The sequence below is a fragment of the Macaca mulatta genome, chromosome 1, assembly GCF_049350105.2.
Source record: "Macaca mulatta isolate MMU2019108-1 chromosome 1, T2T-MMU8v2.0, whole genome shotgun sequence".
NCBI classification, from domain to species: Eukaryota; Metazoa; Chordata; class Mammalia; order Primates; family Cercopithecidae; genus Macaca; species Macaca mulatta.
Window position 1 is genome coordinate 146,270,803 of NC_133406.1, and position 23,196 is coordinate 146,293,998.

The 23,196-nt window shown below is 46.4% G+C and overlaps 1 protein-coding gene across 2 annotated transcripts in view; it reads left to right on the forward strand.

Moving 5' to 3' along the window:
- ABCA4 (ATP binding cassette subfamily A member 4) overlaps positions 1 to 23,196 on the forward strand; it is a 57,029-nt gene that overhangs the window by 22,461 nt on the left and 11,372 nt on the right. For both annotated transcript variants that reach the window (XM_015145360.3, XM_077952840.1), the window contains 14 exons: positions 1,974 to 2,068; positions 3,605 to 3,637; positions 5,066 to 5,171; positions 5,302 to 5,376; positions 5,606 to 5,775; positions 7,255 to 7,432; positions 11,136 to 11,251; positions 12,290 to 12,437; positions 15,947 to 16,070; positions 16,404 to 16,533; positions 18,456 to 18,576; positions 19,030 to 19,092; positions 19,581 to 19,687; positions 21,736 to 21,877. In XM_015145360.3, coding sequence (XP_015000846.3) covers positions 1,974 to 2,068; positions 3,605 to 3,637; positions 5,066 to 5,171; positions 5,302 to 5,376; positions 5,606 to 5,775; positions 7,255 to 7,432; positions 11,136 to 11,251; positions 12,290 to 12,437; positions 15,947 to 16,070; positions 16,404 to 16,533; positions 18,456 to 18,576; positions 19,030 to 19,092; positions 19,581 to 19,687; positions 21,736 to 21,877 — 1,608 coding nt within the window. The remainder of the gene's footprint in view (positions 1 to 1,973; positions 2,069 to 3,604; positions 3,638 to 5,065; positions 5,172 to 5,301; positions 5,377 to 5,605; positions 5,776 to 7,254; positions 7,433 to 11,135; positions 11,252 to 12,289; positions 12,438 to 15,946; positions 16,071 to 16,403; positions 16,534 to 18,455; positions 18,577 to 19,029; positions 19,093 to 19,580; positions 19,688 to 21,735; positions 21,878 to 23,196) is intronic.

Consider the following 23,196-nt stretch of genomic DNA (forward strand, 5'->3'; position numbering starts at 1 on the left):
CTCTTTCTCTCTCAATCTCTCTCTCTATCTCTCATTCTCTCTCAATCTTTCTCTCTCTCTCTTTCTCACACACACACTCACAAACCCACACTCTTATTCACATCTGTCACCCTAGCCACTCAAACACAGTCCTTATTCAGCCTGGAATAAGTCCAGAGGGTGTGGGCCTGATTCAGAGGCAATCAGTTGTTCTCATCTGGGAAGTGGGGCAATATGGTCTCCAGGGACCCTCCCTGCTCTAACATTCTTTGAATGTGGTGGGTGCTGAGGTGAAGCACTCTGTCCCTAACTTCTAGAATATGTGGAAATAGGGTTACACAAATATTTTATTAGGCAGAATTTTTATAAAACAATTTATCGTAAGCTATCCCAGCCAGTAGCAATTGTTCCAACCTGGATTCCACCAGGGGAGCTTGGCAGGTCTTCTAAGTGCCATTTTCAGCTTGAGAAGCAGGTGACTGAGTGAAAAGAGCAGGGAGGAGACAGAGGCAGACTTAGCTCCTAGGCCCTGGGCCACCCACCTGCAAGTTTGCAGCCCAGTCAGTGCAAGTCGGCTAACTGTTCTGAACCTCTGTTTCTCTGTCTGTAAATTAAGTTAAAAATTCTTCTCTCAAAGGGTGTCAGGATGAAGTGAGATCATGTATACAGGGCATTTAACATAGTGCCCGACACACAGGGAGCGTTAGGTATGCCAACTCTCCTCCTGGCAGGAGAGAAAGAAACAAGGTGAAAAGAGTGAATTAAAGAAGAGGCAAGTCAAATGGGAAAACAGGGGAGGAGACAGAAAGTGTATAAAAAGGAAAGAATAGTGCGTAATAATGGCCGTGTAATGCCACCAAAATCCCCTCAACTACTTCTGGGCAGCACCCTTGACAGAGTGAATGCTTTTACCCAGGGTCATGACTGACCTGTGAAGTTGGCTAATAAGAGAAACTAAGTGCAATGTGTTCCCAGATTTGCAGTAATATTGCCACCTGGCGGACAAACCCATGCACCTTTGAATTTTCCAAAATCTTTCAATGTACTAGCTTCCAGTCCTAGATGTATTTTGAAAGTGATTTGTAATTTGTAAGGCACTATTCAAATTCTTTCATTAATGTCACAAATCGACTGTGTCAACTGTATGCCACGACTATTCTGGGTGCTGGGGACACAACAGCTCACAAATCAGGCAAAGTCCCTGCTCTCACCAAAATGATATCGTGCGGGGGATGACAGATACCATACATAAACAGATCCACCAGGAGGAAATTCTCAGATGGAGATGAGAGCTATCAAGATAACACAACAGTCTGTGACAATATAGAGTGACTGGAAACAGGAACATTTCTCCGAGGAATAGAATTTGGACTGAGTAAGCCATGAGAGGGTCAGGTAGAGTTCCCAGGCAGAGTGAACAGCCAAGCACAAAGCTGTGCCGGGAGAGAGAGGTGCTCGCTGAGAGACAGCGAGGGGAGTGCGGCAGGTGAGCTCAGAGAGGGGCAGGGCCACACACGTCGGCCACATGGGACTTGGTAGTGAGTCGAGATTTGATCCTAGGGTTTATGGGAGTGGATAAGTAAGCAAGGTGACTGAGGTGCTCGGGTTTATATTTTTATAGCTCAAGCTGGCTGCTGGGTGGAAAACGGAAGTTGGCAGACAAAGGACAGAATCAGGCAGACCAGTGTGGAAGTTTCTCTAGTGGTCTAGGTGGTGGCTTGGGTAGGGTGGCAGTATTGGAGCTGGAGAAACGCAGATGGATTGGAGATTTATTTTGGAGTGATGCCATCCTGTCTTGGATTGGAGAAAAAAAGAGGCATCAAAGATGAGTTACACATCGTTGAAGTGAGAACTAGGGAGATGCCAGTACTTATTTAGTATTTTCACAGCAGCTGAATCCATAAACAATTTTTGGAGGAGAACAAGCAGTTTCACAAACTGCTTGTAAGTCCTCAGGTTCCAAGGTAATTAATGTGGGTGTCTCATTACCTCAGAGAACACAGCGCAGCACGGAAATTCTACAAGACCTGACGGACAGGAACATCTCCGACTTCTTGGTAAAAACGTATCCTGCTCTTATAAGAAGCAGGTAAGAGGAAATCCTTTTATGCTTTTTATCCTGGCTCCCTGTAGAAGATATTGACTAGGGACAGAAGAAAATTTTCTCTCACAATTTATCTATGATCAGGGCAGTGGATTTTTTTCTTTTTTATCTAATTCAAGCACCTCATTCAACATAAAAAAGCAATTGAGGCACATACAAGTAAAATGTAACTTAAGATTAATTCTTTTTGTTTGTTTGTTTGTTTTTACATTTAGGGCAAGCAGTCTTAAATTTTAACCCACGTATTATTAAAAGTTGTATCAGAAGACCATAGAAGTTATTCAAAAATGTAGCCACATATTTTAACTAGTTAAAAGAGAGAGTAAAAATTTGGAGGGAAGTGGAGGAGTATAGGGGAAAAGGTAGAGGAAAAAAAGAAAAAAAGAAAAAAAGTTAGAGGCAAAAAAGAGAAAGGAAAAAGATAGGGTGGAAAATAGGCAGCAGGATAGTATCTGAATCCAGCACAGGCCAGGGCGAGCCAGGTCAGCTGCAGCTGTCATATTCTAACTGTGAATTATCTGTTATCACTGCCCTTTGAGATGCCAATGAACTTGTCAACAAGTATCTAGCTCTCTCGGCTCTCCAGCTGTTCTTATCGGCCCCACCCAGAATGGAACAGCTTTGAGAGCCCGTATCAGAACAAGCAGCTTGACAGGGGCACGCCATGCCAGGAGAGAGGATCCTAAGGAAGTGTGGTCCAGTCCGCACAGACTCTGGAACTTTAAGATAAAACCTCCTGTCTAACTTTAGTAGAACTTTCTGTGGCTTCACCTGCTAGAGCCCTGAACAAGGGATAAATTGACTTAATTAACTAGAACACACTGCAGATGGTGAAAGCACTTAGCAAAATAAAGAACGCCATCCAAGCCCCAAAATAAAAGCAGAGTAAAGAGAATGCAACAAACAGTAACCATCCCAAACTTAGTTCTCAGCAGCAAATCTGCAGTATGAAATTTTGGGTTTTGTGCATGTGTACTGAAAGGTTGATGACAATGACAGTTCATGGGATTGAGCTCTGGGGTCCAGAGTTGGCATCTGTTCATTTCCCATTTTGTCACTTTACCCTTGATTGACTGAATGTCAGTGCCTTAACTTTGGGCTGTGGAGTGAGTCAGAACTCCCCCCAGGTGTGCAGGTGGTTGTTAGAGTCTCATTTGTGCAGAGTGGAAGACAGGAGGCTGCAGCCTTCATTCCACACTGACATGGTCGTTGCCATGTGTTCTGGATCCAGATCGGGCATATTGACCTGACGTATGACCTGACAACAGGACCACTCAGAAAGTCCAGCATGCGTGATATAATTTGGAGAGCCAGTGGTGGAAATCATAGGTCCTTTCTCTGCATGTGTATTCAGGCAATGTCCCAGGGCTGGACGGCTTCCACATTGCTTGGGTATCAGAAAATGCAAAAATGCCCCTGAAGACTGAGACTTCAGTCTTCAAAATGAATGTTTGGGAAGGAAAAGTTAACAGCACTGCTGTACTTGTGGTATTCATTGCATTATTTTGTTTTGGCTTTCAGCTTAAAGAGCAAATTCTGGGTCAATGAACAGAGGTAAGAAACTATTTTTATCAGAATTAAAATCTCAGCTTGATTCATTGTTGAAATAATCGCACACTTTTAAAAGGCACATCTCACAGCCATTTTGAAGGGCTGTTCAGTATGTGCTCAGGAAGTCACAAGACACATCCTGAAGAATATGTGTCTAGGGACATCCCAGACTCAGAAGACACTAAGTGGTGTCTCTTCTTGGAGGATATAAGTGGGGGTGGCATTCCCTGATGAGGCGTTTCAGAGCATTCTCACCCCAAAAAAGCTTCTAAAACCTCTGAGTATATAACAGTTTATAATACTCCAACAAGAGAGCCTTGTAGCCTAAACCCAGGACACTCCTTGGCCCATTCCTTTTAAGCTTCAGGGAGTGTGGGCCAGCCCCAGACCCACCCCATTCCTGAGGCATCCTGGAGGTTGAAATGATTCCAGAGGTTTGGAGCCTCATCAAGGGGGACTCTAGGAGCCTGCTGCCTCCCAGCCTCCCTCAGGAACTGCACCTCCAGAACAGGTGTGGGGCTGGCGTGGATGTGCTTTCCTGGGCAGATTCTAGACCATACACATGAAATCTGGCTTTCAGGATTGCTCTCCAGAGGGACCTGTGGGGCCTCAGCTGAGACAGAAAGTAGGAGTGAGGCAGTGATTCAAGGCCCTGAGAAAGAGCTCCTCCTCTGCTTTGTGTGACCAGCTAATTCATTCTGTTCTGTTGAGTTTAGCTTTTGCTCTGCCTTTGAAGGGTTTCAGGCCAGGGAGTGATGCACTCAGATTGGTGTTTCTGCACAGTCACTTCAGACTTGCAGGCCAGTACGGGAGATGGAGCCCAGGGCCAGTGAAGAAGCAGAGCACAAGTCCAGGCAGGAGAGGCTAAGGGCTTCCCTGAACAGGGGTGCGGCACAGAAGCCCCAAGAGACAGGGATGACAGGATGAAGATGGGTCCTGTGCTGCTAGAAGTAGCTTCAAAGCACAGGGGTGGCACAGAAAAGGAGTCCTTGGCTGGGGTGGGAGGAGATGACATGTGAAAGAGGACCTGGAGTTGTCTGAATGCTCCCAAAGAGAAAGGTGCCAAGGGGAGCTAGCAGCCCTGCAAAGACAGAGACACACAGGCAGTACGGGCCACGAGGAACTCTGGAGTGACTCGATACGTCCAGAATAGGCCACTCCAGGGAAGGGCTGAGGAAGGATGAAGTTGGAAAGGGGCACAGACAAGATGCAGAATGGCCTCAGAGGCCAGGATGAGGGTCTGGACTCCTTCCTAGAGGCAGCAGCAGTGGGAAAAGAGTTAAAAGTTGGTTTGTAAAATGGAGCCATGTTGCTTGCTGGTTCAGGCAATTCCCCTGGAAGTCCACATTTCCCTACAAAACCCGAGAGAGCTACTACTAGTAGGCATGAAGTTCGTGGCGCTGGTCTGAGGATTTCTCATTCCCTCGCCAGGTATGGAGGAATTTCCATCGGAGGAAAGCTCCCAGTCATCCCCGTCACGGGGGAAGCGCTCGTTGGGTTTTTAAGCGACCTTGGCCGGATCATGAATGTGAGCGGGGTATGTAAACAGACTGGAGATTTGAGTAGGATTTTTGACTTGCTTAATTACCATGAATTACAAACTCTCATGAGCGATAACAGGAAAAAAAACAAAAACCCTCTTGTTTGTTTGTTTACATGGTTTTTAGGGCCCTATCACTAGAGAGGCCTCTAAAGAAATACCTGATTTCCTTCAACATTTAGAAACTGAAGACAACATTAAGGTACTTGACCTGTGTGTAATCTGCTCTGGAGCTGAAAATTCACCTGAGCTGGTTATTTTATTTGTACTTTCCCACCTTCATTGAATTCCCTCCCTCCTCCTGCTGAAATCTAGCAAGGAATGTCTTCCAGCTACCAAACCCTTCCAGCTTCTCAAATTTCCTTTCCTTCACTGATTCTTCTTTAACTAGCTGTTAGTGCAACGTCTCAGATGTCCTCTCCACCCTCTAGGTGTGGTTTAATAACAAAGGCTGGCATGCCCTGGTCAGCTTTCTCAACGTGGCCCACAACGCCATCTTACGGGCCAGCCTGCCCAAGGACAGGAGCCCCGAGGAGTACGGAATCACCGTCATTAGCCAACCCCTGAACCTGACCAAGGAGCAGCTCTCAGAGATTACAGTGTAAGCCACCACGGCCCCAGCCTCACCACTTTCTTGTTACCTTCTCCACTCTTTCAACATCCCAAGAGAATTCTCACCACTGTGAAGTGCTGGTTTGGATGGTAATGCTGTTTAGTCAGGCACATATGAACATATGACTTTCAAATAAGTGCCTCACGCCTCACGTGCCAGACCTCTTGGTCATTCTTTCTCCCCCACATTTATGTGGAAAGTAAGTTTACATTTGGTTCCATTCCCTTTTGGCTCTTGATAGCAAGTTTCTGCTGGAGCTTATACAATTATTATCTTTGTTATGTGCAAAGCAGCTGCCAGGAACTGGCAAAGTTCAGTAAACCTTTCAGCTCCTTCAGAGTAATTATCTTAGATTCCAGGAATTTCCTCAGAAGAGCATACTTTGGAGATGTCGACAGAGCTTTGCTACCCTCACGCTGAGGCTCTTCTTGCACAGTTTCAGCCAGTGGAGACAGTGGTCTTGTGCGTTTTGTACTATGTTCACTCTATTTGAGGCCTACATGGGGGAGGGGTTGATAGGAGTGCCTTTGTTAGTGCAAACTTCTGCAAGGTTGTGGGGTTCTGATTTTACTGTCCTAGCACATGCTGAGTGCCAGTGAACATGCGAGGGTCATCCACTAAAACTTGGGCCTTGGCTCCTTGGTGTCTTCCTCTGAACACCCTAGGGCCCTAGACTGTCCTCTGTTAATTCTCACTCAGCCACACTTTCGTGTGTCTCCTTCCAGTCATTTGTTCTAAGCTTACTACGTGTATGGATGATACGATCTGTAGTTTTATCAGGGCAGTGGCTACCACATAGGATACCTTTGTGGAAATTAGTAAAAGTGCTCTTTTCTGTAGGTGGACACTGTCCCATGCCAGGGGTTATGGCTTGTACATAAAGTTCAGGCTGACTTTAGCCCCAACTTATCCCTTAGCCAGATGCCTTATATTTGGTTGAGGAAAGGATAAATAGAACCAAGCCCCTGTACAACTTACCTGCCCTCTTTTCACTTAAATTTACATTATGAACATTTCCTTGTGTTATGACGTACTTCTTGAAAATGTGATTTAACAAGATGATGATTAACAAAAGATAAATCTCACAGACCATATGTCTGTCAGCATGGAAAATTCAAGAGACTCTATAGACAGATTATTAGAGCTAATAAGAGCATTGCAGTACATAAGATTAATATATACATATATTTCTATACACCATAAAAATAATTAGAGAATATAATAAAAAGAAATGTTGTCTAGAAATATTCACATGAAACAGAAAGGCAACCCACAAATACCCATTTAACCTTGGTCCATATGGATTAAGACAGTTTAGAGAAGTGACAGCTTCAGGGTAGAGAAGGGGAACCTGGAGGCCACCCCTGGGTAGGCATAAGGCCTTCCCAAAGCCTGACTTTGTAACTTCTCCTCCTTCTGCTCCTTCCTCTTCATCGCCTTCTCCCTGTGTCTCTGGACCTGCTGCAGGCTGACCACTTCAGTGGATGCTGTGGTTGCCATCTGCGTGATTTTCTCCATGTCCTTCGTCCCAGCCAGCTTTGTCCTTTATTTGATCCAGGAGCGGGTGAACAAATCCAAGCACCTCCAGTTTATCAGTGGAGTGAGCCCCACCACCTACTGGGTGACCAACTTCCTCTGGGACATTGTAAGTGTCAGTTTATAGCGCCTCCCTCCCCTCCGTGGGCCCGAGGTGGAGCTTGTGTGTGCTCTGAAGGACCAGACCGAGTGGGGAGGGGTTCTCACCGTGCCAGGGCTGCTGAAAGGCACTGGGCCAAGGGCCTTGTGTATCTGTTGTCCCTTGACATCTTCTTAGAAAGGCACAGAACTAGGAGCCCAAAGCTAGGAAAGGCTGTGGGGTGCAGCTTAACAACTGGTGGATGGGGGCTCTCTGTGTCCTGCACCAAGGGGCCTCTGACCTGTCAAATAATCGCCGCACTGCAGGCATGAGCCTGGCCTTCCTGGAATCAGTCTGGCTCTGAGAAGGTAATACAAAGGGGTCTTTCACCCCAAATCCCCTTCTCAAATCCTGCCCCACCTTCAAAAGGGTAAGGGTAAAACTTCCCCTGTGGTAGGGTCACCAGATAAATACAGGACACCCAGTAAAATTTATTTTCAGACGATGAATAATTTGTAGTATAAGCATACCCATACCCTACTTCAAATATTGCACAGGACATATTTACACTAAAAACAAAACAAAACGAAACAAAAAAAAATGGTTGTTTATCTGAAACTCAAATTTCACTAGGCATCCTAGATTTTAATTTGCCAAATCTGGCAACCCCAGCCAGTGGCCAAAGTAATCAGACCTTCACTATATCATATTAACCACCACTACAGTGAAAAATGAAGAAAAAATATTTATCAAATCAATAGCACACTATCGCCTTCCATACAACCAAGGTTGGTGGGGGTAGGGAGGGGTCAGGATAGGGTACCTTATTACAGGCTGCAGGGTCAAAGGAATTGGTAGTAAAGACCTAGTTATAATGTAGCAGGGATGATTATGACATCAACCCCAGTCTATTCTAGATGTCTTGAGTAGTGAAATCTTAACATTTTAAGACCAACATGAGCCTCCACTTCATGTGATGATAAGATATACCTACTGATGGAGACCAACACCAATGACCTTCTCTTCCATGGCTTTTAAAAATGATGGTGAATATTAGAATTCCTGAAGATATGATTTCTGTCTTACTCAGCTTAGTAAGCAGCTATCATTTAACAATACAAAACCAGAAATTATCAGTAGCAACTAAATTATTTCCTCTCTCTTCTGTCTACACGAGGAAACACTCATAAATCCATGGGGAGGAGGTCAGAGCCTGAAAGCCTCTCTTTGGATAAGAGCATCAATTGCAGGTGCCACATTGGCCCTGTGATTCTAATATAAAAGGAGCTAGGCCAACCAGCACTGAAAAGGTACTTAGAAAAGTGCTGGGGCTTTTAATTTTACTTTTTTTTTAAAGATGAGAAATAGAATTTACACTTGGGGCTGGCCCATGTTTATGTGTGTGTGCGTGCACGTGCGGTTACAGGGATCTCTGAGCCTTCGGAGAGAGATGTAGCTAGGATAGAGTGGACATCTGAGGTGGGAGGTGATACTAGCTGGCAGGGCAATGAAGGGGTAGAAGATGGCAGGCACCATGTTAGCAGATTTTCGGATGCTCCAGAATTTTAAAGCTGGCCTGGAATCTGACCTCTGTGACCTATCATTTTGGAACTTAGTACTGCCTTTAGCCAGTGGCAAAAAAAGTTGAATGAAGAAAAAAAATTATTGCTTATGTCATTCACTTAGCACATATATGATGTTTTAAATTCTTATATGTGTCATCTATTTTTCTTTACTTTAAAATTTTGAAACAGTTACAGACTTATGGAAAAGTCGCAAGTACAGTTCAAACCTTTTTTTCCTGAGTCATTTGAAAGTAACTTCTCAAGAAGATGCCCCTTCTCATTTGTTTCTCTCTTCCTGTCTCTCTCTCTCACCCCTCAGCACCTCCGATATGTACTTCCTAGAAATGAGGACACACCCCATACAACCGCAACACAAACTGTCAACATGAGGAAACCAGCTCTGATGTGTCACCACCACCTAATCCTCACACCCCACTCCTTTTTCGCCCATTGCCCCAGTGATGTCTTTCAGAGAAAAGGATCTAGCTCAGAATCATGCGTAGCATTTGATTGTGCTGTTTCTTTAGTCTTGTTCAGCCTGGAAGAGTTCCACAGTCTTTCATTAACACTCATGGTCTTGACACTGTTGAGGATTGCGGGCTGGTTATTTTGCAGAATGTCCCTTGGTCTGAGCTTGTCTGAGGTTTCCTCTTGCCCGGGTTGAGGGTGTGCTTCTTGGCAGCAGTATCACCGAGCAGATGCTATGTTCTCACTGCATCCTATCAGGTAGCTTCTGATTTCCATCTGTTCTGTTACTGATGATGTGCAATTTGCTCACTTAAAAAGGTGTCTGCTGAGCTTCTTTACTGTAAAACTACTCTTTTCCCCTCTATAATAAATACAAATTTCTGGTAGAGGCACTTCAAAGATATATAAATATCCTATTAATTATACAACTTTCCATTTATTCATCCATTTATTTATCTCTGTATGCAGTCATGGTTCCTGTGTTAATCAATGGACTATGATCCGAGACTATCATTATTTATTTTGATATTCACATTATCCTCAGTGTGGTCAGTGGGGGCCCCTTGAAGCTGGCTTCTGTATCGTCTTGACTCAGGTCCTCATTGCCCTAGAGCTCCTCCGTGCTCAATGGCACAGCAAGATATTCCAGGCTCATCCTTCCATTATCCCCAGGCCTACCCTCTCCCCAAGAAGCCCTGGTTCCTGCCAGTGGGAAGTGGCCCTCAGAAACCAAGATCTGTGTGCTAGATATGTTCATTGCCTCTGGAGCACTATTGGTCCCAGGCCTTCTCAGTGATAGAACTAGGGAAGATATGGATGTACACACACAGGTATGCACACACCTCTATCTGTAGTTCTCTATCTACCTACACATTGAACGCTATGAGCTCACCAAAACCAACTCTACAGGGCTCGTTCTAGTTTTTTATCTTTCCACATCTGTAACTCCCTTCAATAGTGAGACGCTGGCTTCTCTTACTCCCAACTCATTTATCTACCGGAGCTATACACCTGAACATCAACAGTGCTCAACTCTGCCACCATCCCTTCCCCATGTGGATGCCCCTCCTCCAGCTGCCTCTGCTGCGTGTAGGTCCTCCTCGTTCTGCTCTGGCTCTGATACCCTGCACCAGATCAGCCTCCTATAAGGATATCTTTCTCATCCCATTGAGGCCCCCACACCCCACACCAGGTTGCCTTCTGAGGAAGCCCTTCTCTGGTTCTTGTCCTGCTCCTGACAACTGTGGCTCCTCCCCTAACCCCACTGTTGCTGTCCCCTTTCTGTGCCCAGTGTAATGGCTGTAGGACTAAATTGTTTTAAAAGGGTATCATTATTTATTTGAGTTTTGTGAAGCTAGGAACTAGGCTTTAAGTTTTTCTGAATTCTGAAGACATGCTTAGAAGAATCAACAAAACTTTATGACCAGTTAGAGAGTGAGAGACCAGGCAGAATTTTGTAACTGAACCTTTCAAAAGATACAAACTGAAGGTTCCCTTGGCAGGGAGGTAGGGCGCGGGCTGCGGTAGGAGGACTAGTGACAGCTTAACATATGTTTGCCAACCAAGAACTGTTTAACAAGCAAGTCGAATCAGAATCCCAGACCCTACGAACTGGAGAAGCCTGGCCCCACCCCTCATTTTGCAGAGCTGGAAGCAGGTCTGAGAGGTTAAGTGATTTTCTCTCCTCTTCTCTTTCTGAGATGAATTATTCCGTGAGTGCTGGGCTGGTGGTGGGCATCTTCATCGGGTTTCAGAAGAAAGCCTACACTTCTCCAGAAAACCTTCCTGCCCTTGTGGCACTGCTCCTGTTGTATGGGTAAGCCGTTTGGGCCATTAGCTAATGCCTCTGAAGAGAAACCCAGTGGTGGGGGTGGGGGATCATCTCCTGACAGAAAACCTGGGCTGTCCTGTGGTGGTGGCACCCGCAAGTTTAGCTTCCAGCCCCAGGTAGGGTCTGAGGCTGATAACCAGGGATCTGTCTAGCTTCTGTTTCTGACTCCACCGACAGAGGTATCTCTGAGGCCTGGTCCGGTCAGCAACAATGAGAGAAGTCCCACATGGTCTGAATCTTCTACTCAAACTGAGGCCTTGACCAAAACCTGGGGGTCAGCCATTCCCCAGCTCCTCACCCAGCTCTGACTCTCACTCATCTGTGGCCAATCTGTCCACCTCAGCGTCCCCATGTGAACTGGCCAAGAGTTACCGCACACAGTAGAAGACTCTGACCAAAAAGCTCCTCCTGGGTCAGGGACAGAGGATGACACAGGGGTTACATCAGCAGAGTTACAGGGCCCAGCATGCAACTTTCTTTCCCACATGTGTAACTTTGAATGAGTAATACATCCATCTGGGCCTCAGTTTCCTCATCTGTAAAATGAAAATAGTGATCCTGGTCCTTCCTCTGTGGGCCAGTAGAGCCTTGCCAGAGCACTGGTCTCCACATATCTCTCTTGGAAATAGAGAATTTGGGAACCAACCTGACTGTAAGCTGTGAAGATGAGCTCGCTGGGACCCTTGGCTGGGCTTTGCTGACCCAGGCTAGAGTGGGAGGTGTTGCAGGGTGGAGAACCCACCTGTGAGTTGTACAGGGCTTTGTAGTTTACAGAGTACATACACAGCTAGCAGCCCATTTGCTCCTCACAAAACCCCGTGAAGTGGTCAGGGCAGGCATCATTATCTCCATTTAAAGTTGAGGCACAGAGACCAACAAATAGAGTATCTCTCTGGTCCCCTGGGACTCTGGCCAGTTCACACATATCACCTCAGGTGTAAGGGTAGTGCATTATATTTAGATGTATTGCAGATGGAATGGAAAGTAGAACTCCATTGCTCTGAGTTGTCTCATTTCACACAGATGGGCGGTCATTCCCATGATGTACCCAGCATCCTTCCTGTTTGATGTCCCCAGCACAGCCTATGTGGCTTTATCTTGTGCTAATCTGTTCATCGGCATCAACAGCAGTGCTATTACCTTCATCTTGGAATTATTTGAGAATAACCGGGTGAGCATCACTTTCTTGGCTTTTGTGTTTGATCAGTAGGATAGCAGAATATGTGTTGGTCAAGCAGAGCCAGGGGCAAGTGTCATACATGTAGCAGCTGAATGCAGATGAGTGCCACTTTCTTCCTCCCCACCCTTGACCCCCCTGCCTTCCTTCCTTCCTTCCTTCCTTCCTTCCTTCCTTCCCTCCTTCCTTCCTCCCTCCCTCCCATCCTTCCTTCCTCTTTCCTTCTTCTCCTCCCTCCTCCCTCCTTCCCCATTCCTTCCTTCACTCTTCAGTTCTTCCTTCCTTCCTTCTTCCCTCCTTCCCTTTCTCTTTCCTTCTGCCCTCTCTCCTATTTTCCTTTCTTCCTCCCTCCATCCCTCCCTCCCTCCTTCCTTCCTTCTGCCTTCTTTCCTCCTATAAACTCCTTTTTCATTTCTGTGCTCTGAGTGAAATTGTTTTCTGTGTTTATTCTGCAAGCAAAACTTTATTCTTGCAATAAACTTTAAGCTTTGCTTACTCTTTCAGAAAGGTTTCCTTAGGGACTTTGGGTGTTGGGTTTTACACACACACACAATACATTTGGGTGATTTCAAAATCTAAAAAGAATAAAGAGGCATACAATAAAAAAGTCTCCTTCCTACCCCTGTTTCCCACTCACCCAGTTCCCTTCTCCAGAGGCAAACTCTTATTTGAGCTTCCTGTGTGCTCTGGAGACACATCAGCAAATCCCCATACGTCCTTTCTCCCACTTTCTTATGGAAATTGTAACACTCTGACATATACTATTCCTTGGGCAAGTTATCTTGAGGAAGAGATTGGGGATTCTCCATGCTGAATGCCTCACTTTTATGAGCTGCCAAGCCCAGTTGTCCCTTCCATCTGACCTCCCCCTGTCCAGAGACAGATGGCCAAACGGAATCATAAAAAGAGGCAGGAAAAAAGAAGGCAGTCGCTGCAGGGCTGTCTTTACACTCCACACTCCCAGTCCCCACCACTGTGTCTGAGTCCTGGCTGTGGCTGTCCTTGGAACATTTGCCTCCCCACGTGTCTGTGTCCCCAGGCGCCTCAACCTTTCTTCTCCTCATAAGCTCTTCCCAGTTCAGAGGGTGGGACCAGCCAGCACATCTGCACTGCTGCCCTGCGGCGCCCACCTCCACCCGCCTCTGGGCCCCGCTGGGGAACACAGGACAAATCTGTGCAGAGTCTCCACCGTAAACCGCCCAGACCTGTGGCCCCTGAGACTGACTCTTTCCAGATCTTGTTAGAGTTTCTGTGGCCGCTAGGCAAGTAATGAAGCCTCATCTGTCCTATGAAATTCAGCATGTCGGAGTCAGACTCCGGAAAGCCGGGGGATAAGAACACAACCCCAGCAGATGGCCAGAGCCCCCAGGTGATTGAAAACGCTGCTTTGCGGAGCTGTGTTTGTCACAGCCCACTAAGTCTTAAGAGAGTGTTCCTTCAGAATAATTAAATAGCAGCTTAAAGCAACTTAGAACATTTTCCCCTCTGCGGCTGCACCCATTTAGCCAACATTTGCTAAGCACCCGCCTCCAAAAAGCTGGTATTTTCATGTAAATTATCAGATACACAGCTGCTGCGGAAACCCCCAGTATCCCACAGGAGGCTCCCCAGCTCCCAGCAGCTGCCGCCCCTGCACAGTCAGGAGGTCTTTACCAGCTGAACACCATGTGCTGGGTGTGCTGATATAAACAAGCATGGACCACTCATCCTGCCCTCCAGAGGCTCCCGTTCCAGTCCGGAAAGGACCTGCCCACCAAGTTTGCAACTGATATAAGCCACAGTGTATGATCCTCCATAATACAGTGTGTGACAGAGCATCAGAGGAGCGAGGCGGATAACACGCTGCAGGCCAGAGGCAGTGGGAAGAGCCAGGCTGCAGGGGCTGGGGGAGCCGTGGTGGAGGAAGTCCAATTTCAGCCTGTAGATTTCTTTATTTTATTTTATTTTATTTTATTTTTTGAGACGGAGTCTCGCTCTGTCGCCCAGGCTGGAGTGCAGTGGCCAGATCTCAGCTCACTGCAAGCTCCGCCTCCCGGGTTCACGCCATTCTCCTGCCTCAGCCTCCTAAGTAGCTGGGACTACAGGCGCCCGCCACCTCGCCCGGCTAGTTTTTTTGTATTTTTTTTTAGTAGAGACGGTGTTTCACCGTGTTAACCAGGATGGTCTCGATCTCCTGACCTCGTGATCCACCCGTCTCGGCCTCCCAAAGTGCTGGGATTACAGGCTTGAGCCACCGCGCCCGGCCAGCCTGTAGATTTCTGTTAGCCCATTTAATAAATAATGAAGTGCCTACTCAGAGCTAATCATTCTGCAGGTATTTAGGAAGAACACAAAAATAATTAGGACTCAATGCCCACCCTCCAGGGGCCCCCTGACTAGCAGAGAAAGTAGGCAGATTTTTAAAAAATTAATCATGGGAATGTGATAAGTGCTGGGAGAGAGGAATGGATACTTTCTCATGGGAATCTGGGAAGGCTTATAGGAGAAGGCACTCTCTGAGCCAGCTATCTAAAGAAGAACAGGAATCTTTCAGAAAGCAGAAGAAAAAAGAGCATTCTTTCCTGCTTGGAGCAATAGGTAACAGCCTGCACATGCCCTAGCCTAGAGGCCAAAGAGCAGTGATTCCAGAAAGAGTGGGCAGACAGGGGGTAGGCGGGGAAGGATGAGGTAATGTGGGCACAGGTGTGGAAGCTGGAGAGAGAGGAGGTTGTGGGACAGGGATGAGCCAGATGGAATGGACAGCAGTGGCCCAGCCAGGAGCTATGCTGTCCTTGTACCCCTCAGTGTCCCTTCTATTTTCTCAGGGGAGGCTCTGCCCAACATGCCAAGTCTGACCACTTGAAAACAAGTCCCTGGCTTAACACAGACCCCAGAGAGAGTCTCCAGCCCTCCTCTCCCTAGACAATGGTAATTGCCCCATGAGGGGCTGAAAAGCTGAACTGGAGATGGCTCAGGGCCTGCTGTCCCCCTGCAGCTGTTGTTAACAAACGCCTTGGAGGGCTCCTGTTGTTTCAAAGTGAGTCTGCAGGGAGAGCTCCCTAAGTGGACAGCAGGAGAGCTGCAGCTTCTCTGCACATTCCTGCTGTCACCCCCCCAGTCACCTAGGGGAGGGGTAAGGACAGTAATGCAGGTCCTCACAGTTAGCTTCGGTGCCCACATGGTACTGAGCATAGTAAATGTTTAGAAGATGCTGCCTGGCTAGATGAAGGGGCAGCTCCTGCCCACTAGACACTTGCAGGGAGCCTCAGTCCTTGATTGGCCATTTAATTGATTAGTTCCTTGGCCTGGCCTGAGGCACTGCTTATATGTACTTCATGACGTCCACAGCAAACCCATTATGCTCTGCTGGACAAATCCCTCCAGTGGCCAGTCTGGCTGCAAGGACTGTCCGTCTGCAGGCCTTCCCCTGTGCTGTCCTGTGAGAGTATCTGGGCCCCACCCTGCTGAAGAGAGGGGTGGGTGGGCTTTGCCCCATTTCCAACAGTCCTAATTCTCTGTTTCAGACGCTGCTCAGGTTCAACGCCGTGCTGAGGAAGCTGCTCATTATCTTCCCCCACTTCTGCCTGGGCCGGGGCCTCATTGACCTTGCACTGAGCCAGGCTGTGACAGATGTCTATGCCCGGTTTGGTGGGTGGTAGCCAAGGCCTGTGGAGGATGGGCCCTGGGTCCAAAGCTGGGTGGGCTACCCGGGGGGGCTTCTGCATCAGACTGCGGCAGGGGCTGGTGCTGGGAGGGGACCTTGTTGGGCTGGAAGAGTCCTGCCAGCTAGAGGGGATTAGGGTGCCTCTGTTTCCATGGCTAGGGAGCCACAGGAGGGATGGAGGGCAGCCCAGATGAGGCAGGTGTTTGGCTCTTGCTCAGTTCCCACACAAGGCCTGGTCTAGTGGGCTGTGTGCAGTGGCCAGGTCTGTGGGGTGAGCCGGGGCAGCTGAAGTGGACTCAATTCTTGTTGATGCCCAGGTGAGGAGCACTCTGCAAATCCGTTCCACTGGGACCTGATTGGGAAGAACCTGTTTGCCATGGTGGTGGAAGGGGTGGTGTACTTCCTCCTGACTCTCCTGGTCCAGCGCCACTTCTTCCTCTCCCAGTGGTACGTCCATGCCACACCCTGGGGTCAGTGGGCAGCTCAGGCCACCCAGGACTGGACCTTACACCCACACAGTTATCTCTTTCCTCAGGAGCCCCACTCCACGATGTTTTTTTTACATTCTCAAAGCCTGGCTTTTCTCTAATAATACAAGTAGGGAATCGGGTTAAAATGGCACATTCAAATACGTGAAGAGCATCCTCTTTAAAATATTTAAAATGCAGTGCTATTAATTTCAATTGCTGATATTTAATCCTTCTCATTTAATTACCAAATGTGTATTTTGATTAGATGATAGTATTGCAAATAACAATGGTTATGGGATATCCAAAGTACTAGGAAATAGACTAATGTATTTATGAGAGAACGGACATAGCAGGCCCCTTTGCTAATTAGAGATTTGGGAGCATGGGAGTAACATGGGAGCCATGTGGAGGGGTGCAGGCAGTGATCATGCCCTCCCACCCCTGGAGGAAGGTGGGTAGCCGCCAACCCTGACTCTTGACCAGGGCTTCTCAAATGCCAGGTTAGCTGGCAATTGCCATTCTTCCGCAGGCTCTTCCTGAAGCTGGGTGGGCCCCTGCCTCACTCCCCTCTGCAATCCCGGCCTACCTTTATTGTCCTTACCCAGGGACCTGAATTGCCAAGCAGCAGCCCTTCCTAGCAAGCTTTCCCCGATAGTGTTTTGTTTCTTAACTTTTCCTCCTCTCGGGCTGAGTGTGGTCACCTGTAAATAGATTCCAAGGACTTGGTTTTATGTTTTGATCCACAGGGAATTGATTTATTGGAAATGAATCTGCCTCCCTACTCACAGGACTGTGAGAGGTGAATGAGATCACAGGTGTCAACACATTCTGATGAAACAGGATACACAAGCAGTTCTAGTTATGGGAGACAGTGTCAGGAATTGTTGTCCTTGGCACCCTCAGCCCTTGCAGACCCTCTCTGCAGCCTTGGCCACACCTTTTAGAGGCCTTTGTGTGGGAGAGAGCGGGTCAGGAGGTTGACTACCCAAATTGACTCATTAGCTTCAAACTCTGATGTCAACACATTTGAATGAGTCCTGCCTGCTTTAGGACCTAAAGAGGACCAGAGAAGTACATCATAGTCCCTGGCTTCCAGAAGGTCAGGGAGAGTTTCAAAGAAGAGGCTGTGTCTTTAAGGATGGGGAAGATTCCATTTGGTGGGGCAGGAGGAGGAGGACATTGAGGGACTGGAAACACATGCGGAGGCTGGGAGACGGGAATGACCAATAGGACTGGGAACAAGGGGGAGATGCCAATTGCAGACAGACGAGTTAGTGCAAGAGGTAAGTGAGAAGGGTAGGTGGGGCTGGATTGCAGGGCTGTAACTACAGCTGCAGAGGGAGGGCTTCAACCTCCAGCTGATGGAGAACCACAGGTTTTGAGGCATGAGGTAGCCTGATGACAACTCTGTTTTGGAGAGGTGGAGTTGGCAGGGCAGACTGGAGGAAGTGGAAGGCTCGGAGGTTAGTAACTACCCCTTACTGAGTGCTTGCTGTAGAGGAAGGGTTTTAGTCCTGACGGTGCTCCCAGACCCTGAGTCTTTACTCTGTGCCAGGCACTGTGCTGAGTTTATCTTCAGCACAATCCTGTGAGACAGGTATTGTCACCCCCCTCCTCATCACATGGTTGAAGGAGGCAAGGTTCAGAGGTCCAATGCCCAAGATCACACATGAGGGGGCCAGGACTGGAACCCACGGCTGACTCTGGACATGAGCACTTGACCTCTCTACCTAATGCCTAATGTCTCTCCTGCTGGGAGCCCTTTTTAGAATTTAAGTCTTAAAGGATGGAAGCCCAGAAGGAAGCAAAAGCAAGGAAATGAAAGAGAGGTCCAATGGAAAGGACAGTGCCAAGGATACTGTACAGCCAGCCCAATCCTGACTCCTTTTCCTCATCTAGGATTGCTGAGCCCACTAAGGGGCCCATTGTTGATGAAGATGATGATGTGGCTGAAGAAAGACAAAGAATTATTACTGGTGGAAATAAAACTGACATCTTAAGGCTACATGAACTAACCAAGGTAAGGGAATGGGTATGAGTTTGGAGGTGCTGGTTAGATCCACAGTTGGCATGATGTTGCTGTTTTCCTTCTATAGATCAATTGATATGCTTATGCAAGCAATTTGGTTTCCTAATTTTATGTGGGGTCATCATCTCTGTGTTATAGCTTGTCTTCGAAGAACATCTAATTCCAATGTGTGTTCCCTGCTATTCATCTCAGGCACTGACACAGGGCCTCAGTGAGAATCACTCCAGCTGAGCATTGTTCGCTTTTCTGTGTTCCGTTTCTACAGAGCATGGGTCAGCTTCGAGATGTCTCAGTACTCACTGCACCTCTGTGCCTGCCCATGTCAATATGTAACCTCTTAGTGCTGGCAGTTTTCTCCTAAACCATCTTTGCTCTTTGTTCCCTCTTCCCCTCCTTGCTCTAACCCTGTCTCAGTTCTAAGTCTGGTTTCTTCATATCTTGCAGATTTATCCAGGCACCTCCAGCCCGGCAGTGGACAGGCTGTGTGTCGGAGTTCGCCCTGGAGAGGTGGGTACTCTGCAGACCACGGGTGAAAGGCTTCTGAACATCAGCTCTTGTGCCTGCCTCTCCTCCCCGTAAGGCAGAGATATTCAGTAGGAACATAATGCCATAATGCAAGTCACATATATAATTTTAAATCTTCCACTAGCCACATGAGAAAAGTAAAAAGAAAATAGGTAAAATTAATTTTACCAGTATTTTTTATTTTACTCAATATATCCAAAATATTATCATTTCGACATGTAATAGAAAACCTTATTAATGAGATATTTGACAAGTTTTTGTTGTTTTTAAGTCTTTGAATCTTCACACTCAGGGCCCATGTCAATTGGGACTTAGATGTGTTTCAAGTGCTCAGTAGCCACACGTGGCTCGTGGCCTCTGATGCAGCCCAGGTCTAAAATGCCTCCCCCAGCTCACACACTTACCCTAGGGTCTGACATTTTAGACCTTCTTGGTCTCTAGGGCCAGGCTAGCTCTGTGTTTTTTCCTAGTGCTTTGGCCTCCTGGGAGTGAATGGTGCTGGTAAAACAACCACATTCAAGATGCTTACTGGGGACACCACAGTGACCTCAGGGGATGCCACTGTAGCAGGTAAAAGGTGAGTGTCCTGCTCCTCCTGTCTCAGGGAGTCTCTCACAGGTCCTGGGCATTGTCCCTCTCACAGAATAGGAAGGGTGATCATCAGACCCTATACTAGGGTGGCTCTGAGGCCCTGAAAGATGTGTACAGAGAAGGAGGCCTCCCAGAGAGCGTGGCCCAAAAAGCCCAACAAATAGACCCACTGAAAAATTGAACTGAATTGTGATGGTTAAGAGATTCCTCTGTTGGGATGGATTCTTGGAAAGACCAAGGAAGCACTAAGTGTGTGGTTCTTAATCGCTTAGAGGTCATGGAACCTTTTAAGCATCCAATGAACATTTGTAGCCTATTCCTATAAAAACACACCATTGCTTCCCATTACCTCCCTCCACACATTTTTGAAAAAGTTTCAGGGAATTTACTCAGCCCTGGGTCACATTTATGATCCTGCAGGAGCTCTTGGATCCCAGGTTAAGAACCCCTGTGATGAAGCATCCTTCTTCTGGGTTGAGTTTCTAGATAGGGGCTCATTCATGCGCCCTTGCGGTAGCTTAACCTGCATTGGCTATTTGTAGGCTGATACTTGGCTTTGCCAGACCAAGGAGCACACAGGGAAAACTGGCATGTGTCCTTGGATTCTGGAGGGTGACTGCTGCTCTCTGTAATAAAATGTGTTTAAAGAGACTGGTCCTCTATGGGCAGGACAGAGAGGATGAGCTCTCTCTTGTTTGCCTCTTTCCTGGTTGCAGGAAAAGCTTGAACAGTAAAACTTCAGCACACACGGTAGAGGTGCCCAGAGGAAGCCTCTGCCCTGGTTTATAAGTGGAGTTAGGTGCTGCTGACATCTGTCCAGCATCTGCTTGACTGGGGCCTCTTTCTCTTCCCTGAAAGCCATCCTCAGCATGGCCCAATGCCCAGTGGGCAGGAGGAGTCCTGAGTATGTGTCACTGGCTCAGATAGGATGAATCTGGTTCTTTGGCCTCTACAGCCAGCCCTACTGGGTTTATAGAAAAGGGACAGGCAGGGGTGAAGCCAGGTCATGGCTGAGTCTATCTCAACAGATCCAGCTTCACCTGCAAGTGACCATGCAGGTGACTTCCTGATGGTGACAAAAGGAGTCATGGCAGGGTGGAGGAGGGGAAAGATATCATAGAATTTTCCATGAGCACATTTATGAGACATAAAGTTACAACTGTGTCCAAGTAAGGCACAATCTGACTTCCAGAAGGTAAAACTGAGCTGGACGCTAGAAAGAAACGATAGGTTTAAGACACAGAATTGGGATTATCTGGTAGGGTAGTGCCTGCTAATTTGGAGACGTACCCTACTTGTTTCCCTAAGTAGTTTTAATTGGCCCAGCCCATGCCTTTGGAGGCTTTTGTCATTGTGGGGAACTGCAGTAGTCTCTCTCTGTACCATCATGTATCATCCATCGTTTATTCATAGACCCTAAGCTTTAAGAAGAAAAGGATGAGATTAGACTAAATGTCTATGTATAGGTTATTTTCCATCATGGCAATATATTTTTTAGTGAGGGTGAATATTTTAGCCAAAGGGAGTTGGTGGAACCCAACTCACTCTACCCCTTCTCCCTGCAGGCCCCTGGCTGAGGGTAGTTATCTGACTGGCTCCTCTTTCATTGCTATCTTTGCCAATAAATACAGATAGAGAAGTTTACTTCCAACGGGACAGATCCATCTTTTCTAATTACTTCCCAAATGTCTGAAAAGTATTGAAAAATCATGAATCATTTTCTTAAACCTGATCTTCCTTCTGTTTTTAAACTCACATGTGAGGTGATCTGATCCAAAATGAAAGCTGACTTATGGCATAATAACCGGGATTCAATTAATCCTAGACATGGAAACACGGAAGAATCTGACAGGATTCAGTTTCTAACCGAAGGGCCCCTGTTTTGATTCCCAAATATTGCATGCATTTCTGAAACCAAATAGAAGAGAAGCAGCAGCTTCCTTTTCCCATTGGCAGAAGCTTCTCCAGCCATAGCTCTATGATCATCCCTCCACCTCCTTGAAGGATACTCACTAATTGCTTTTTTTCTTGCAGTATTTTAACCAATATTTCTGAAGTCCATCAAAATATGGGCTACTGTCCTCAGTTTGATGCAATTGATGAGCTGCTCACAGGACGAGAACATCTTTACCTTTATGCCCGGCTTCGAGGTGTACCAGCAGAGGAAATCGAAAAGGTAAAAAATGGTTTGTTGTGGCCACATAGGAGTCTGGTTAATTACAAGCCTGTTTCATGAGAGTGCATTCTCTTGGAGATAAGAAACTGAAGCATGCTATTCATTCATTCATTCCAACAAATGTTTACTATGTGTCTACTGTGTGCCAAGTACTATTCTAGAAACCAGGGGTATAGCAGTGAACAAGACAGACAAAAAAAATCCCCACTCTCATATCTAACAAAATGATGTATGCATTTATCCTTTGACTCAGCAATCACAATTCTAAGAGTTTATCCTGAAGTTACATCTCCCACAGTACAAAATGAATATATACAAGGTGATCCGTTGCATTTGTAATTGCAAAATGCTGGAAGTTACCTAAATGTTTAGTCATTGTAGATTGGCTGAATAATTTATGGTACAGGCACACAATAAAGTCTTATGCAACTATAAAAAAGAAAAAGAAAAATCTCAGTGAACTGATATGGAGATATTTCCAGTAAATACTGTTAAATGAAAAAAAGCAAAGTGGAAAACAATGCTACTTTTTATGTAAGAAAGAAGGAAAAACAAGAAAGTAGACGTATGTCTGCTTACCTTTGCAAATAGAACATAGAAAGGATAAACCAGAAAACAATGAATTTGGTGATCAACAAGAAGAAAATGGGAAGAAAGAAAAATGGGAAAGAATAGTACTTCTGGGGATATATTTTTGTATAGTTTTAACTTTTGGAAGCATGTCAATGTTCCACATATTTTTTTAAAAATTAGTAAGGATGCGAAGGAGGCAAAAATGAAAACAAAAAGAAAACCTAACACTGACAGCAAACTAAATAAAGTAACCCAATTTTATTTCAAATAAATATCATAATCCTGCAAAAGGGAGATAGAGCTAATACAAACAACTGATGAACACAGTGTTTGACTCTATATCCTCATTCTTGGGCAGGGTGGAGTCGGGGAGAAGAACTACAAATAATTTCTGAGTTCTTTTTAGTTTGTATTTTATAGTGGTATAGGCAAAGTGATTCTGAAAATGTTAGATGTGTTACAGGATTAAGTAAATTAATAAATGTTTTGATGTTATTGGAACCCAGAATTCTCACTGTGGAAGAAGGGACTTACAAATATGGAAAAGGGAAAAGCAAGAAAGAACTGTGAGGTCATGGATTAGAACTGGAAATAGCACTGGGAATTCCGGAATATTTATATGCTTGTGTTTGTGGGTGCATGCAGGTGTGTTCATGTTTCATGCACACAGGTGTGTATATATACACGTATATTTGCCTGTGTATATCTGTCTTCTGAAAGGGTCAAGAAGCAAAAACACCCAGCAG